Source organism: Leptodactylus fuscus, unplaced genomic scaffold (assembly GCF_031893055.1).
Source record: "Leptodactylus fuscus isolate aLepFus1 unplaced genomic scaffold, aLepFus1.hap2 HAP2_SCAFFOLD_92, whole genome shotgun sequence".
In the NCBI taxonomy this organism is placed as follows: domain Eukaryota; kingdom Metazoa; phylum Chordata; class Amphibia; order Anura; family Leptodactylidae; genus Leptodactylus; species Leptodactylus fuscus.
This window is the reverse complement of record NW_027440970.1, coordinates 308,588-327,351: the sequence shown is the minus strand read 5'-3', so window position 1 is coordinate 327,351 and position 18,764 is coordinate 308,588. Positions and strand designations below refer to the sequence as shown.

The window sequence follows — 18,764 nt, the reverse complement described above, 5'->3', positions numbered from 1 at the left end:
AGCAAGGAAGGATTCAGCATAACTCGAGACAGCTCAAGCCAAGATCTTCAGCCATGAAACAATCCGACCAGAGAGGACCACTCTGACGTTTCTGCACAAGAACACGGACACTGAAAAGAATGGACAATAAGACAATGAGAAGGTCTAGAGAACGTCCATCTCCGCGGTCTAGAGGACCTCCATCTCCACGGTCTAGAGGACCTCCATCTCCAAGGTCTAGAGGACCTCCATCTCCAAGGTCTAGAGGACCTCCATCTCCAAGGTCTAGAGGACCTCCATCCACTTGGTCTAGAGGACCTCCATCTCCGAGGTCTAGAGGACCTCCATCTCCGTGGTCTAGAGGACCTCCATCCACTTGGTCTAGAGGACCTCCATCTCCGAGGTCTAGAGAACCTCCATCTCCAAGGTCTAGAGGACCTCCATCTCCACGGTCTAGAGAACCTCCATCTCTGCATGCATCTTCTGATGCCGACTCATGTTGGAGCAGTGCCGGAAGGACTTCCCACACTCCTTACACTTATAAGGCTTCTCCCCCGTATGGACCCGGTGATGTTTCTTCAGCTCAGAGCTCAGGATGAAGCTTTTCCTACAGACATCACAAGTAAACGGCCGCTCCCCAGTGTGGGTTCTTCTGTGTCTTATAATCTGGGACCTTTGACTAAAGCTCTTCCCGCATTCAGTGCATGTGAAGGGTTTGATCCCAGAGTGAGTTCTTTGGTGTATGACGAGGTCCGAGCTGCGAATAAAGCTGTTTCCGCACTCGATACATATAAATGGTTTCTCTCCCGTGTGTGTCCTATAGTGAACCATCAGATCAGCGCTCTGACTGAACCTCCGGCCGCACTCTATACAGGCGTACGGCTTCTCTCCGGTATGGATCCTCTCGTGGTTCTTCAGCCCTGAATTCTGACTGAATTGCTTTCCACAGTAGACGCACGTGTACGGCTTTTCTCCGGTGTGAATCCGTTCGTGTTTTCTAAGAACAGAACTTCTGCCAAAGTGTTTCCCGCAGAAGATGCATCCATAAGGCTTCTCCCCAGTGTGTGTTCTCTGATGGACAATAAGATTGGACTTCCCAATAAAAGTCTTACCACAATCCGCACATACAAATTCTCTGCCGGTTCTCTTCTGCTCCTGACTTTGGACCATAGATCTTCTGACCTTGCACATGGCACTACTGGTGGAAAGTGAAGCATCAAACTCTAGACTTGTGTGGCTGTGGAGCTTCTGGTGCTCGACATAAGGCACCTCATGAGAGAAGCTCTGTCCACACTCAATACAGATGTAAGACTTGGAAGTCATAGCTGGGGTGGATTCAGGACTGTCTTCATATTCTATGCGGGGGCCATGATGGAGGAGGCTTCTATGCTGGCCAGTCGTTACAGTGAAAGGAATTTCAATTGAAAGAGTCTTTGGCATCTTCATGGGCTCACAAATTGTTCTACGATTCCGTCTTCTTGGAGTCTGAAGTGAAGAGTTGCTCCGCAGGTTGGTCCTGTCCAAGTTCTGGGCATCTCTTGTTATATGGGTGTCTGAGGACACAAAGAAGAAAGAAGAATATTACAAGTAGTAAACTCCACGAAGAGGGGGAAGTATCTGTTGGCCATGTCAACCTAATCCAACCCTGGGTATCGAAACTTACTTGTAAGCCAGGGTTTGGCCTACAATAATAATAAACTTTATTTATATAATGCCAACATGTTCCATAGTACTTTACAAATCTGGGGATCCCCCTGCAATCCCCTTCACTCAGGTAGTCAAGTCACGTCAGTATGTCATACATATAACATGACAAGGATAATGCGGTATTATCATAACACGTACTTGACCAAATAGTCACATAGACAATGAGAATTTGATATGATAAAGCATGCAGAGATCACATGATGAAAAGGTTCCAAAACATGTGCCTGTCTCTGAACCCTATGAGAGTCCCTCGGCAAACCTCCAAAACTAGAAGATCAACTTCGTACAAAAATTTACATGGCCTGAGATCTGCAGCACAAGTATCACCATGTCAAACTATGATGAAAAGGACATCTCATGTGTCTTCTCCAAGTATCAGGAGAACGGAGCTTGCAATACCACATCACATGTCCTCTCCATACATGACCTAATCTCCTGTCTTCTCCTCACATGTAATCTCCACAACCTGTCCTCTCCATACATGTCCTAATCTCTTGTCCTCTCCTCACATGTAATCTCCAGAACCTGTCCTTTCCATACATGACCTAATCTCCTGTCCTCTCCTCACATGTAATCTCCACAACCTGTCCTCTCCATACATGTCCTAATCTCCTGCTATCCCTTACATGTAATCTCCACAACCTGTCCTCTCCATACATGTCCTAATCTCTTGTCCTCTCCTCACATGTAATCTCCAGAACCTGTCCTCTCCATACATGACCTAATCTCCTGTCCTCTCCTCACATGTAATCTCCACAACCTGTCCTCTCCATACATGACCTAATCTCCTGATACCTCCTCACATGTAATCTCCACAACCTGTCCTCTCCGTACATGACCTAGTCTCTTGTCCTCTCCTCACATGTAATCTCCACAACCTGTCCTCTCCATACATGACCTAATCTCTTGTCCTCTCCTTACATGTAATCTCCACAGCCTGTCCTCTCCATACATGACCTAATCTCCTGTCCTCTCCTCACATGTAATCTCCACAACCTGTTCTCTCCATACATGACCTAATCTCCTGTCCTCTCCTCACATGTAATCTCCACAACCTGTCCTCTCCGTACATGACCTAATCTCCTGTCCTCTCCTTACATGTAATATCCACAACCTGTCCTCTCCATACATGTCCTAATCTCCTGTCCTCTCCTCACATGTAATCTCCACAACCTGTCCTCTCCATACATGACCTAATCTCCTGTTCTCTCCTCACATGTAATCTCCACAACCTGTCCTCTCCATACATGACCTAATCTCCTGATACCTCCTCACATGTAATCTCCACAACCTGTCTTCTCCATACCTGACCTAATCTCCTGATACCTCCTCACATGTAATCTCCACAACCTGTCCTCTCCATACATGACCTAATCTCCTGATACCTCCTTACATGTAATCTCCACAACCTGTCCTCTCCATACATGACCTAATCTCCTGATACCTCCTCACATGTAATCTCCACAACCTGTCCTCTCCACACATGACCTAATCTCTTGTCCTCTTCTCACATGTAATCTCCACAACCTGTCCTCTCCATACATGTCCTAATCTCCTGTCCTCTCCTCACATGTAATTTCCACAACCTGTTCTCTCCATACATGACCTAATCTCCTGTTCTCTCCTCACATGTAATCTCCACAACCTGTCCTCTCCGTACATGACCTAATCTCCTGATACCTCCTCACATGTAATCTCCACAACCTGTCTTCTCCATACATGACCTAATCTCCTGATACCTCCTCACATGTAATCTCCACAACCTGTCCTCTCCATACATGACCTAATCTCCTGATACCTCCTCACATGTAATCTCCACAACCTGTCCTCTCCATACATGACCTAATCTCTTGTCCTCTCCTCACATGTAATCTCCACAACCTGTCCTCTCCATACATGACCTAATCTCCTGATATCCCTTACATGTAATCTCCACAACCTGTCCTCTCCGTACATGACCTAATCTCCTGTCCTCTCCTCACATGTAATCTCCACAACCTGTCCTCTCCATACATGACCTAATCTCCTGTTCTCTCCTCACATGTAATCTCCACAACCTGTCCTCTCCATACATGACCTAATCTCCTGATATCTCCTCACATGTAATCTCCACAACCTGTCCTCTCCATACATGACCTAATTTCCTGATATCTCCTCACATGTAATCTCCACAGCCTGTCCTCTCCATACATGACCTAATCTCCTGATATCTCCTCACATGTAATCTCCACAACCTGTCCTCTCCATACATGTCCTAATCTCCTGTCCTCTCCTCACATGTAATCTCCACAACCTGTCCTCTCCATACATGTCCTAATCTCCTGATACCTCCTCACATGTTCTAAGGTTTGTCTCCAGGATTTCTCCTGTGCACCCCCTATACTTTGAGCACACTACCACATCACCAGCTGTCTCCATCCATAGTCCCTCGTGGGCCGGCTCCTCTACACTAGTCTCAGTTGTTTTCATGCTTTTGTACTTGTATCTGATATTTATAAACCTTTTCCATGTGACCAGTGGCTTGGAATAGATGGAGCACTAAAACAAACAGGTGAAGCCCTCAGGCCAGTGTCTATGAAGTATGGCTTGGTATTATGGTGGTGGTGGTGATGGTGGTGGTGGGGGCACAGGGCGATTTGCTGCAGTCATCACCTATTTGGGGGCACTCCATCACATCATTGTCCAAACTGTTTTCATGTACATCACAAAGGAGAGGGAATAATGGAACCGGTCTCATCTCATTAGGATCCAAAAACTCATCACCTAGAAGCAGCAGAAGTAGACACTTCCTTAATACCCTTCTCCTACAATCCCAAGGGGACCCTTCACTATGGGGACAAGAAGAAATGAGAAGTCTCTACAACAAGGGATCGTGAAGTGACCAATCACAGGTATCTCAGGTTAGATCTGTCCATGACGCCAGTCCTATGTAGAATTCTGACCATCAGCACTGGATCGGGTCTAGGCCTATAGCTAGTGAGCGAAGCCTTGTCTCAAACCAGAATTAGAAGGTGTCAACTGGAAAATCCCACAAATAATACCATAAGCAGAAAGGGGTCAAATATAGTCCACAGTATGGGCCAGCAAGGTCATAGTCACAGCAGGTAAGGCAGAGATGGCAGCAGGCCAAACAGACGTGGCAGGATCGGCCTAACATCGGCAGACTCCGTCTGTCCCCAGATACCAGAAATAGTACATGTACTAACTGCGAGGAGAGATATCTATAGTAATAGTACATGTACTAACCGCGAGGAGAGATATCTATAGTAATAGTACATGTACTAACCGCGAGGAAAGATATCTATAGTAATAGTACATGTACTAACCGCGAGGAGAGATATCTATAGTAATAGTACATGTACTAACCGCGAGGAGAGATATCTATAGTAATAGTACATGTACTAACCGCGAGGAGAGATATCTATAGTAATAGTACATGTACTAACCGCGAGGAGAGATATCTATAGTAATAGTACATGTACTAACTGCGAGGAGAGATACCTATAGTAATAGTACATGTACTAACCGCGAGGAGAGAGATATCTATAGTAATAGTACATGTACTAACCGCGAGGAGAGATATCTATAGTAATAGTACATGTACTAACCGCGAGGAGAGATATCTATAGTAATAGTACATGTACTAACCGCGAGGAGAGATATCTATAGTAATAGTACATGTACTAACCGCGAGGAGATATATCTATAGTAATAGTACATGTACTAACCGCGAGGAGAGATATCTATAGTAATAGTAGATGTACTAACCGCGAGGAGAGATATCTATAGTAATAGTACATGTACTAACTGCGAGGAGAGATATCTATAGTAATAGTACATGTACTAACCGCGAGGAGAGATATCTATAGTAATAGCACATGTACTAACCGCGAGGAGAGATATCTATAGTAATAGTACATGTACTAACCGCGAGGAGAGATATCTATAGCAATAGTACATGTACTAACCGCGAGGAGAGATATCTATAGTAATAGTACATGTACTAACCGCGAGGAGAGATACCTATAGTAATAGTACATGTACTAACCGCGAGGAGAGATATCTATAGTAATAGTACATGTACTAACCGCGAGGAGAGAGATATCTATAGTAATAGTACATGTACTAACCGCGAGGAGAGAGATATCTATAGTAATAGTACATGTACTAACCGCGAGGAGAGAGATATCTATAGTAATAGTACATGTACTAACCGCGAGGAGAGATATCTATAGTAATAGTACATGTACTAACCGCGAGCTGAGATATCTATAGTAATAGTACATGTACTAACCGCGAGGAGAGATATCTATAGTAATAGTACATGTACTAACCGCGAGGAGAGATATCTATAGTAATAGTACATGTACTAACCGCGAGGAGAGATACCTATAGTAATAGTACATGTACTAACCGCGAGGAGAGATATCTATAGTAATAGTACATGTACTAACCGCGAGGAGAGATACCTATAGTAATAGCACATGTACTAACCGCGAGGAGAGATATCTATAGTAATAGTACATGTACTAACCGCGAGGAGAGATATCTATAGTAATAGTACATGTACTAACCGCGAGGAGAGATATCTATAGTAATAGTACATGTACTAACCGCGAGGAGAGATATCTATAGCAATAGTACATGTACTAACCGCGAGGAGAGATATCTATAGTAATAGTACATGTACTAACCGCGAGGAGAGATATCTATAGTAATAGTACATGTACTAACCGCGAGGAGAGATATCTATAGTAATAGTACATGTACTAACCGCGAGGAGAGATATCTATAGTAATAGTACATGTACTAACCGCGAGGAGAGATATCTATAGTAATACTACATGTACTAACCAGGAGGAGAGCTATCTATAGTAATAGTACATGTACTAACCGCGAGGAGAGATATCTATAGTAATAGTACATGTACTAACCAGGAGGAGAGATATCTATAGTAATAGTACATGTACTAACCGCGAGGAAAGATATCTATAGTAATAGTACATGTACTAACTGCGAGGAGAGATATCTATAGTAATAGTACATGTACTAACCACGAGGAGAGATATCTATAGCAATAGTACATGTACTAACCGCGAGGAGAGATATCTATAGCAATAGTACATGTACTAACCGCGAGGAGAGATATCTATAGCAATAGTACATGTACTAACTGCGAGGAGAGATATCTATAGTAATAGTACATGTACTAACCATGAGGAGAGATATTTATAGTAATAGTACATGTACTAACCGCGAGGAGAGATATCTATAGCAATAGTACATGTACTAACCGCGAGGAGAGATATCTATAGCAATAGTACATGTACTAACCGCGAGGAGAGATATCTATAGTAATAGTACATGTACTAACCGCGAGGAGAGATATCTATAGTAATAGTACATGTACTAACCAGGAGGAGAGATATCTATAGTAATAGTACATGTACTAACCACGAGGAGAGATATCTATAGTACTAGTACATGTACTAACCACGAGGAGAGATATCTATAGTAATAGTACATGTACTAACCATGAGGAGAGATATTTATAGTAATAGTACATGTACTAACCGCGAGGAGAGATATCTATAGTAATAGTACATGTACTAACCACGAGGATAGGATTTTGGGAGCTGGATTGGCCTCTACTCACCTCTGATGGACTCTCTGTAGAAATGTGGTTCCTTTCTCTCCCTCCAGGACATTGGCCTTACACCTCAGGATACCCGGCAGGTCATGTTGTTACTGGGGAGCCCTGACCCCCCTCAGCCACTTACGAGTGACTTATTTCAGACGGCACATTATTCTGAAGGTCTTTGGTAGACGTCTTGTGCAGGTCTATAGGTCATCGCCATTACAGACAGAAGATCTGAGACTAAGGCTTGATGTCGAGTCGCTGTGCACTACTGCACCGTTTAGAGGCGGCCACACTCACATCCCATTATAGCGCTGACACAAATCTGTAAGGAGAAGAAGTACTGCCATGAGCTCAAATCCACATGGAAATAGAAGATCCTGCCCCACCCCCTCAGGACGTGTCTTATACCCGGGAGTGAAGACAATCCCTCCTTATGAATGAACAGATTCATACACTAAAGTCATAGTGCCCCCTGTAACTGAGAATACAAGGCAACGGGGTGTGTACAGAAGTACCCTATATGGATGAGTATAAGGACGAACAGGCATTCTGAGAATATACATGTGGCTCTCTAGCATGGTTGTATGAGGGCAGCTCCAAGTTTGTATACAGCTGTAATACCACCGTGTGCCCTGAAGGGGGCAGGATGTTTTAGTGGGAACACCCCTCATCTTTCAGATTCCCAGCCCTGTGGTCTATGGCCGCTCTTACCTGCGCGTTCTATGGCAAACTAGAACCACCAGCCTTGTGAAAAATCACATCTTGTCCTGAAAGGGATCAATATGAGTGATGAGAATGATGTACAGGAGGCCATGACCTCACTATGTGTGCCCCCGAAGGAGGACAACCCCAGATCTCCTGTAAGATACCAGACCCACCTCAGGAGACCATGACACATCTCTGACATCACTATATGTGACCTCAGGGTAGGACAACCCCAGATCACCTGTAAGTACCAGACCCACCTCAGGAGGGCATGACACATCTCTGACATCACTATATGTGACCTCAGGGTAGGACAACCCTAGATCACCTGTAAGTACCAGACCCACCTCAGGAGGGCATGACACATCTCTGACATCACTATATGTGACCTCAGGGTAGGACAACCCTAGATCTCCTATAAGATACCAGACCCACCTCAGGAGGCCATGACACATCTCTGACATCACTATATGTGACCTCAGGGTAGGACAACCCCAGATCACCTGTAAGATACCAGACCCACCTCACAGCAGAGGACAGGAGACAATCAAACATCTCAGACGTCACTATATGTGACCCCAGGGGAGGACAACCCTAGATCTCCTGTAAGATACCAGACCCACCTCAGGAGACCATGACACATCTCAGACATCACTATATGTGACCCCAGGGGAGGACAACCCTAGATCTCCTATAAGATACCAGACCCACCTCAGGAGGCCATGACACATCTCTGACATCACTATATGTGACCCCAGGGGAGGACAACCCTAGATCTCCTGTAAGATACCAGACCCACCTCAGGAGGCCATGACACATCTCTGACATCACTATATGTGACCCCAGGGGAGGACAACCCTAGATCTCCTGTAAGATACCAGACCCACCTCAGGAGGCCATGACACATCTCTGACATCACTATATGTGCCCCTGAAGGAGGACAACCCCAGATCTCCTGTAAGATACCAGACCCACCTCAGGAGTCCATGACACATCTCAGTATACATATGGTAGAATAAAGAGGACGGCCCCGGTGTACGTGTAGTATAATACAGAGGAGAGGACAGCCCCGGTGTACGTGTAGTATAATACAGAGGAGAGGACGGCCCCGGTGTACGTGTAGTATAATACAGAGGAGAGGACGGCCCCGGTGTACGTGTAGTATAATACAGAGGAGGGTCCCGGTGTACGTGTAGTATAATACAGAGGAGGGTCCCGGTGTACGTGTAGTATAATACAGAGGAGGGTCCCGGTGTACGTGTAGTATAATACAGAGGAGGGTCCCGGTGTACGTGTAGTATAATACAGAGGAGGGTCCCGGTGTACGTGTAGTATAATACAGAGGAGAGGACGGCCCCGGTGTACGTGTAGTATAATACAGAGGAGAGGACGGCCCCGGTGTACGTGTAGTATAATACAGAGGAGGGTCCCGGTGTACGTGTAGTATAATACAGAGGAGGGCCCCGGTGTACGTGTAGTATAATACAGAGGAGAGGATGGTCCCGGTGTACGTGTAGTATAATACAGAGGAGAGGACGGCCCCGGTGTACGTGTAGTATAATACAGAGGAGGGGACGGCCCCGGTGTACGTGTAGTATAATACAGAGGAGGGGACGGCCCCGGTGTACGTGTAGTATAATACAGAGGAGAGGACGGCCCCGGTGTACGTGTAGTATAATACAGAGGAGAGGACGGCCCCGGTGTACGTGTAGTATAATACAGAGGAGAGGAGAGCCCCGGTGTACGTGTAGTATAATACAGGGGAGAGGACGGCCCCGGTGTACGTGTAGTATAATACAGAGGAGAGGACGGCCCCGGTGTACGTGTAGTATAATACAGAGGAGGGGACGGCCCCGGTGTACGTGTAGTTTAATACAGAGGAGGGCCCCGGTGTACGTGTAGTATAATACAGAGGAGAGGACGGCCCCGGTGTACGTGTAGTATAATACAGAGGAGGGGACGGCCCCGGTGTACGTGTAGTATAATACAGAGGAGAGGGGGGCCCCGGTGTACGTGTAGTATAATACAGAGGACGGCCCCGGTGTACGTGTAGTATAATACAGAGGGGAGGAGGGCCCCGGTGTACGTGTAGTATAATACAGGGGAGAGGACGGCCCCGGTGTACGTGTAGTATAATACTGAGGAGAGGACGGTCCCGGTGTACGTGTAGTATAATACAGAGGAGAGGACGGCCCCGGTGTACGTGTAGTATAATACAGAGGAGAGGACGGCCCCGGTGTACGTGTAGTATAATACAGAGGAGAGGACGGCCCCGGTGTACGTGTAGTATAATACAGAGGAGGGGACGGCCCCGGTGTACGTGTAGTATAATACAGAGGAGAGGGGGGCCCCGGTGTACGTGTAGTATAATACAGAGGACGGCCCCGGTGTACGTGTAGTATAATACAGAGGGGAGGAGGGTCCCGGTGTACGTGTAGTATAATACAGAGGAGGGTCCCGGTGTACGTGTAGTATAATACAGAGGAGAGGACGGCCCCGGTGTACGTGTAGTATAATACAGGGGAGAGGACGGCCCCGGTGTACGTGTAGTATAATACAGAGGAGAGGACGGCCCCGGTGTACGTGTGGTATAATACAGAGGGGGGCCCCGGTGTACGTGTAGTATAATACAGAGGAGAGGACGGTCCCGGTGTACGTGTAGTATAATACAGAGGAGAGGACAGCCCCGGTGTACGTGTAGTATAATACAGAGGAGAGGACGGCCCCGGTGTACGTGTAGTATAATACAGAGGAGGGTCCCGGTGTACGTGTAGTATAATACAGAGGAGGGTCCCGGTGTACGTGTAGTATAATACAGAGGAGGGTCCCGGTGTACGTGTAGTATAATACAGAGGAGGGTCCCGGTGTACGTGTAGTATAATACAGAGGAGGGTCCCGGTGTACGTGTAGTATAATACAGAGGAGAGGACGGCCCCGGTGTACGTGTAGTATAATACAGAGGACGGCCCCGGTGTACGTGTAGTATAATACAGAGGAGGGGACGGCCCCGGTGTACGTGTAGTATAATACAGAGGAGGGTCCCGGTGTACGTGTAGTATAATACAGAGGAGAGGACGGCCCCGGTGTACGTGTAGTATAATACAGAGGAGAGGACGGGCCCGGTGTACGTGTAGTATAATACAGAGGAGAGGACGGCCCCGGTGTACGTGTAGTATAATACAGAGGAGGGCCCCGATGTACGTGTAGTATAATACAGAGGAGAGGATGGTCCCGGTGTACGTGTAGTATAATACAGAGGAGAGGACGGCCCCGATGTACGTGTAGTATAATACAGAGGAGGGGACGGACCCGGTGTACGTGTAGTATAATACAGAGGAGAGGACGGTCCCGGTGTACGTGTAGTATAATACAGAGGAGAGGACGGTCCCGGTGTACGTGTAGTATAATACAGAGGAGAGGACGGCCCCGGTGTACGTGTAGTATAATACAGAGGGGGGCCCCGGTGTACGTGTAGTATAATACAGAGGAGAGGACGGTCCCGGTGTACGTGTAGTATAATACAGAGGAGAGGACGGCCCCGGTGTACGTGTAGTATAATACAGAGGAGAGGACGGCCCCGGTGTACGTGTAGTATAATACAGAGGAGGGGACGGCCCCGGTGTACGTGTAGTATAATACAGAGGAGAGGACGGCCCCGGTGTACGTGTAGTATAATACAGAGGAGAGGACGGCCCCGGTGTACGTGTACTATAATACAGAGGAGAGGACGGCCCCGGTGTACGTGTAGTATAATACAGAGGAGAGGACGGCCCCGGTGTACGTGTAGTATAATACAGAGGAGAGGACGGCCCCGGTGTACGTGTAGTATAATACAGAGGAGAGGACGGCCCCGGTGTACGTGTAGTATAATACAGAGGAGAGGACGGCCCCGGTGTACGTGTAGTATAATACAGAGGAGAGGACGGCCCCGGTGTACGTGTAGTATAATACAGGGGAGAGGACGGTTCCGGTGTACGTGTAGTATAATACAGAGGAGAGGACGGCCCCAGTGTACGTGTAGTATAATACAGAGGAGAGGACGGCCCCGGTGTACATGTAGTATAATACAGGGGAGAGGACGGCCCCGGTGTACGTGTAGTATAATACAGAGGGGGGCCCCGGTGTACGTGTAGTATAATACAGAGGAGAGGACGGCCCCAGTGTACGTGTAGTATAATACAGAGGGGGGCCCCGGTGTACGTGTAGTATAATACAGAGGAGAGGAGGGCCCCGGTGTACGTGTAGTATAATACAGAGGAGAGGACGGCCCCGGTGTACGTGTAGTATAATACAGAGGAGAGGACGGCCACGGTGTACGTGTAGTATAATACAGAGGACGGCCCCGGTGTACGTGTAGTATAATACAGGGGAGAGGACGGCCCCGGTGTACGTGTAGTATAATACAAAGGGGGGCCCCGGTGTACGTGTAGTATAATACAGAGGAGAGGACGGCCCCGGTGTACGTGTAGTATAATACAGAGGAGAGGACGGCCCCGGTGTACGTGTAGTATAATACAGAGGGGGGCCCCGGTGTACGTGTAGTATAATACAGAGGGGGGCCCCGGTGTACGTGTAGTATAATACAGAGGAGAGGACGGCCCCGGTGTACGTGTAGTATAATACAGAGGAGAGGACGGCCCCGGTGTACGTGTAGTATAATACAGAGGAGGGGACGGCCCCGGTGTACGTGTAGTATAATACAGAGGAGAGGACGGCCCCGGTGTACGTGTAGTATAATACAGAGGAGAGGACGGTCCCGGTGTACGTGTAGTATAATACAGAGGAGAGGAGGGCCCCGGTGTACGTGTAGTATAATACAGAGGGGGGCCCCGATGTACGTGTAGTATAATACAGAGGAGAGGACGGCCCCGGTGTACGTGTAGTATAATACAGAGGAGAGGACGGTCCCGGTGTACGTGTAGTATAATACAGAGGAGAGGATGGCCCCGGTGTACGTGTAGTATAATACAGAGGGGGGCCCCGATGTACGTGTAGTATAATACAGAGGAGAGGACGGCCCCGGTGTACGTGTAGTATAATACAGAGGAGAGGACGGCCCCGGTGTACGTGTAGTATAATACAGAGGAGGGGACGGCCCCGGTGTACGTGTAGTATAATACAGAGGAGAGGACGGCCCCGGTGTACGTGTAGTATAATACAGAGGAGAGGACGGTCCCGGTGTACGTGTAGTATAATACAGAGGAGAGGACGGCCCCGGTGTACGTGTAGTATAATACAGGGGAGAGGACGGCCCCGGTGTACGTGTATTATAATACAGGGGAGAGGACGGTTCCGGTGTACGTGTAGTATAATACAGAGGAGAGGACGGCCCCAGTGTACGTGTAGTATAATACAGAGGAGAGGACGGCCCCGGTGTACGTGTAGTATAATACAGAGGAGAGGGGGGCCCCGGTGTACGTGTAGTATAATACAGAGGAGAGGATGGTCCCGGTGTACGTGTAGTATAATACAGGGGAGAGGACGGCCCCGGTGTACGTGTAGTATAATACAGGGGAGAGGACGGCCCCGGTGTACGTGTAGTATAATACAGAGGGGGGCCCCGGTGTACGTGTAGTATAATACAGAGGAGAGGAGGGCCCCGGTGTACGTGTAGTATAATACAGAGGAGAGGACGGCCCCGGTGTACGTGTAGTATAATACAGAGGAGAGGACGGCCCCGGTGTACGTGTAGTATAATACAGGGGAGAGGACGGTTCCGGTGTACGTGTAGTATAATACAGAGGAGAGGACGGCCCCAGTGTACGTGTAGTATAATACAGAGGAGAGGACGGCCCCGGTGTACATGTAGTATAATACAGGGGAGAGGACGGCCCCGGTGTACGTGTAGTATAATACAGAGGGGGGCCCCGGTGTACGTGTAGTATAATACAGAGGAGAGGACGGCCCCAGTGTACGTGTAGTATAATACAGAGGAGAGGAGGGCCCCGGTGTACGTGTAGTATAATACAGAGGAGAGGACGGCCCCGGTGTACGTGTAGTATAATACAGAGGAGAGGACGGCCACGGTGTACGTGTAGTATAATACAGAGGACGGCCCCGGTGTACGTGTAGTATAATACAGGGGAGAGGACGGCCCCGGTGTACGTGTAGTATAATACAAAGGGGGGCCCCGGTGTACGTGTAGTATAATACAGAGGAGAGGACGGTCCCGGTGTACGTGTAGTATAATACAGAGGAGAGGACGGCCCCGGTGTACATGTAGTATAATACAGGGGAGAGGACGGCCCCGGTGTACGTGTAGTATAATACAGAGGAGAGGACGGCCCCGGTGTACGTGTAGTATAATACAGAGGAGAGGACGGCCCCGGTGTACGTGTAGTATAATACAGAGGGGGGCCCCGGTGTACGTGTAGTATAATACAGAGGGGGGCCCCGGTGTACGTGTAGTATAATACAGAGGAGAGGACGGCCCCGGTGTACGTGTAGTATAATACAGAGGAGAGGACGGCCCCGGTGTACGTGTAGTATAATACAGAGGAGGGGACGGCCCCGGTGTACGTGTAGTATAATACAGAGGAGAGGACGGCCCCGGTGTACGTGTAGTATAATACAGAGGAGAGGACGGTCCCGGTGTACGTGTAGTATAATACAGAGGAGAGGAGGGCCCCGGTGTACGTGTAGTATAATACAGAGGACGGCCCCGGTGTACGTGTAGTATAATACAGAGGAGAGGACGGCCCCGGTGTACGTGTAGTATAATACAGAGGAGAGGACGGTCCCGGTGTACGTGTAGTATAATACAGAGGAGAGGACGGCCCCGGTGTACGTGTAGTATAATACAGGGGAGAGGACGGCCCCGGTGTACGTGTATTATAATACAGGGGAGAGGACGGTTCCGGTGTACGTGTAGTATAATACAGAGGAGAGGACGGCCCCAGTGTACGTGTAGTATAATACAGAGGAGAGGACGGCCCCGGTGTACGTGTAGTATAATACAGAGGAGAGGACGGCCCCGGTGTACGTGTAGTATAATACAGAGGAGAGGACGGCCCCGGTGTAGTATAATACAGAGGAGAGGACGGCCCCGGTGTACGTGTAGTATAATACAGAGGAGAGGACGGCCCCGATGTACGTGTAGTATAATACAGAGGAGAGGACGGCCCCGGTGTACGTGTAGTATAATACAGAGGGGAGGAGGGCCCCGGTGTACGTGTAGTATAATACAGAGGAGAGGACGGCCCCGGTGTACGTGTAGTATAATACAGAGGAGGGGACAGTCCCGGTGTACGTGTAGTATAATACAGAGGAGAGGACGGCCCCGGTGTACGTGTAGTATAATACAGAGGAGGGGACGGCCCCGGTGTACGTGTAGTATAATACAGAGGAGAGGACGGCCCCGGTGTAGTATAATACAGAGGAGAGGACGGCCCCGGTGTACGTGTAGTATAATACAAAGGAGAGGACGGCCCCGGTGTACGTGTAGTATAATACAGAGGAGAGGACGGCCCCGGTGTACGTGTAGTATAATACAGAGGGGAGGAGGGCCCCGGTGTACGTGTAGTATAATACAGAGGAGAGGACGGCCCCGGTGTACGTGTAGTATAATACAGAGGAGGGGACAGTCCCGGTGTACGTGTAGTATAATACAGAGGAGAGGACGGCCCCGGTGTACGTGTAGTATAATACAGAGGAGGGGACGGCCCCGGTGTACGTGTAGTATAATACAGAGGAGAGGACGGCCCCGGTGTACGTATAGTATAATACAGAGGGGGGCCCCGGTGTACGTGTAGTATAATACAGAGGAGAGGACGGCCCCGGTGTACGTGTAGTATAATACAGAGGGGGGCCCCGGTGTACGTGTAGTATAATACAGAGGAGAGGACGGCCCCGGTGTACGTGTAGTATAATACAGAGGAGAGGACGGCCCCGGTGTACGTGTAGTATAATACAGAGGAGAGGACGGCCCCGGTGTACGTGTGGTATAATACAGAGGAGAGGAGGGCCCCGGTGTACGTGTAGTATAATACAGAGGGGGGCCCCGGTGTACGTGTAGTATAATACAGAGGGGGGGACGGTCCCGGTGTACGTGTAGTATAATACAGAGGAGAGGACGGCCCCGGTGTACGTGTAGTATAATACAGAGGGGGGCCCCGGTGTACGTGTAGTATAATACAGAGGGGGGTCCCGGTGTACGTGTAGTATAATACAGGGGAGAGGACGGCCCCGGTGTACGTGTAGTATAATACAGAGGAGAGGACGGTCCCGGTGTACGTGTAGTATAATACAGAGGAGAGGACGGCCCCGGTGTACGTGTAGTATAATACAGAGGAGAGGACGGCCCCGGTGTACGTGTAGTATAATACAGGGGAGAGGACGGTCCCGGTGTACGTGTAGTATAATACAGGGGAGAGGACGGCCCCGGTGTACGTGTAGTATAATACAGAGGGGGGGCCCCGGTGTACGTGTAGTATAATACAGAGGAGAGGACGGCCCCGGTGTACGTGTAGTATAATACAGAGGGGAGGAGGGCCCCGGTGTACGTGTAGTATAATACAGGGGAGAGGACGGCCCCGGTGTACGTGTAGTATAATACAGAGGAGAGGACGGCCCCGGTGTACGTGTAGTATAATACAGAGGAGAGGACGGCCCCGGTGTACGTGTAGTATAATACAGAAGAGAGGACGGCCCCGGTGTACGTGTAGTATAATACAGGGGAGAGGACGGCCCCGGTGTACGTGTAGTATAATACAGAGGAGAGGACGGCCCCGGTGTACGTGTAGTATAATACAGAGGGGAGGAGGGCCCCGGTGTACGTGTAGTATAATACAGGGGAGAGGACGGCCCCGGTGTACGTGTAGTATAATACAGAGGAGAGGACGGCCCCGGTGTACGTGTAGTATAATACAGAGGAGAGGACGGCCCCGGTGTACGTGTAGTATAATACAGAAGAGAGGACGGCCCCGGTGTACGTGTAGTATAATACAGGGGAGAGGAGGGCCCCGGTGTACGTGTAGTATAATACAGAGGGGGGTCCCGGTGTACGTGTAGTATAATACAGAGGAGAGGACGGCCCCGGTGTACGTGTAGTATAATACAGAGGAGGGTCCCGGTGTACGTGTAGTATAATACAGAGGAGGGGACGGCCCCGGTGTACGTGTAGTATAATACAGAGGGGGGCCCCGGTGTACGTGTAGTATAATACAGAGGGGGGGACGGTCCCGGTGTACGTGTAGTATAATACAGAGGAGAGGACGGCCCCGGTGTACGTGTAGTATAATACAGGGGAGAGGACGGCCCCGGTGTACGTGTAGTATAATACAGAGGGGGGCCCCGGTGTACGTGTAGTATAATACAGAGGAGAGGACGGCCCCGGTGTACGTGTAGTATAATACAGAGGGGGGCCCCGGTGTACGTGTAGTATAATACAGAGGAGAGGACGGCCCCGGTGTACGTGTAGTATAATACAGAGGAGAGGACGGCCCCGGTGTACGTGTAGTATAATACAGAGGAGAGGACGGCCCCGGTGTACGTGTAGTATAATACAGAGGGGGGCCCCGGTGTACGTGTAGTATAATACAGAGGAGAGGACGGCCCCGGTGTACGTGTAGTATAATACAGAGGAGGGGACGGCCCCGGTGTACGTGTAGTATAATACAGAGGAGAGGACGGCCCCGGTGTACGTGTAGTATAATACAGAGGGGAGGAGGGCCCCGATGTACGTGTAGTATAATACAGAGGAGGGGACGGCCCCGGTGTACGTGTAGTATAATACAGGGGAGAGGACGGCCCCGGTGTACGTGTAGTATAATACAGAGAAGAGGACGGCCCCGGTGTACGTGTAGTATAATACAGAGGAGGGGACGGTCCCGGTGTACGTGTAGTATAATACAGAGGAGAGGACGGCCTCGGTGTACGTGTAGTATAATACAGAGGAGAGGAGGGCCCCGGTGTACGTGTAGTATAATACAGAGGAGAGGACGGTCCCGGTGTACGTGTAGTATAATACAGAGGAGAGGACGGTCCCGGTGTACGTGTAGTATAATACAGAGGAGAGGACGGCCCCGGTGTACGTGTAGTATAATACAGAGGGGGGCTCCGGTGTACGTGTAGTATAATACAGAGGAGAGGACGGCCCCGGTGTACGTGTAGTATAATACAGAGGGGGGCCCCGGTGTACGTGTAGTATAATACAGGGGAGAGGACGGCCCCGGTGTACGTGTAGTATAATACAGAGGAGGGGACGGCCCCGGTGTACGTGTAGTATAATACAGAGGAGAGGACGGCCCCAGTGTACGTGTAGTATAATACAGAGGGGGGCCCCGGTGTACGTGTAGTATAATACAGAGGGGGGCCCCGGTGTACGTGTAGTATAATACAGGGGAGAGGACGGCCCCGGTGTACGTGTAGTATAATACAGAGGAGGGGACGGCCCCGGTGTACGTGTAGTATAATACAGAGGAGAGGACGGCCCCAGTGTACGTGTAGTATAATACAGAGGGGGGCCCCGGTGTACGTGTAGTATAATACAGAGGGGGGCCCCGGTGTACGTGTAGTATAATACAGAGGGGGGTCCTGGTGTACGTGTAGTATAATACAGGGGAGAGGACGGCCCCGGTGTACGTGTAGTATAATACAGAGGAGAGGACGGTCCCGGTGTACGTGTAGTATAATACAGAGGAGAGGACGGTCCCGGTGTACGTGTAGTATAATACAGAGGAGAGGACGGCCCCGGTGTACGTGTAGTATAATACTGAGGAGAGGACGGCCCCGG

The 18,764-nt window shown here is 49.4% G+C and overlaps 1 protein-coding gene and 1 long non-coding RNA gene across 3 annotated transcripts; both read right to left on the bottom strand.

Annotated features, from left to right (window-relative positions):
• Nucleotides 1-17: 17 nt before the first annotated feature.
• Nucleotides 18-8,097, bottom strand: LOC142188992 (uncharacterized). 2 transcript variants are annotated; one of them, XM_075262093.1, is made up of 4 exons: nucleotides 8,039-8,097; nucleotides 7,343-7,649; nucleotides 4,339-4,449; nucleotides 18-1,532 (listed from the first exon to the last, which is right to left on the bottom strand). In XM_075262093.1, the coding sequence occupies exons 2-4, from the start codon at nucleotides 7,392-7,394 to the stop codon at nucleotides 433-435; spliced, it is 1,263 nt and encodes a 420-aa protein (XP_075118194.1). In that variant the 5' UTR covers nucleotides 7,395-7,649; nucleotides 8,039-8,097; the 3' UTR covers nucleotides 18-432. The 2 variants fall into 2 exon arrangements, with proteins under 2 accessions (XP_075118194.1, XP_075118195.1); XM_075262094.1 differs by lacking the exon at nucleotides 4,339-4,449.
• LOC142188993 (uncharacterized) lies at nucleotides 2,413-4,003 on the bottom strand. Its single transcript, XR_012713219.1, has 3 exons — nucleotides 3,332-4,003; nucleotides 2,919-3,159; nucleotides 2,413-2,505 (listed from the first exon to the last, which is right to left on the bottom strand). It is a non-coding gene; the product is annotated as an uncharacterized LOC142188993 (long non-coding RNA).
• Nucleotides 8,098-18,764: the final 10,667 nt, after the last annotated feature.

Coding starts and splice junctions, on each gene's coding strand:
- LOC142188992 (XM_075262093.1), bottom strand. CDS start 7,394: ATGTCCTGGAGGGAGAGAAAGGAACCACATTTCTACAGAGAGTCCATC. Junction 4,450..7,342: donor CTACAGAGAGTCCATCAGAG/GTGAGTAGAGGC, acceptor TGCTGCTTCTAG/GTGATGAGTTTTTGGATCCT. Junction 1,533..4,338: donor GATGGAGTGCCCCCAAATAG/GTGATGACTGCA, acceptor TTGTGTCCTCAG/ACACCCATATAACAAGAGAT.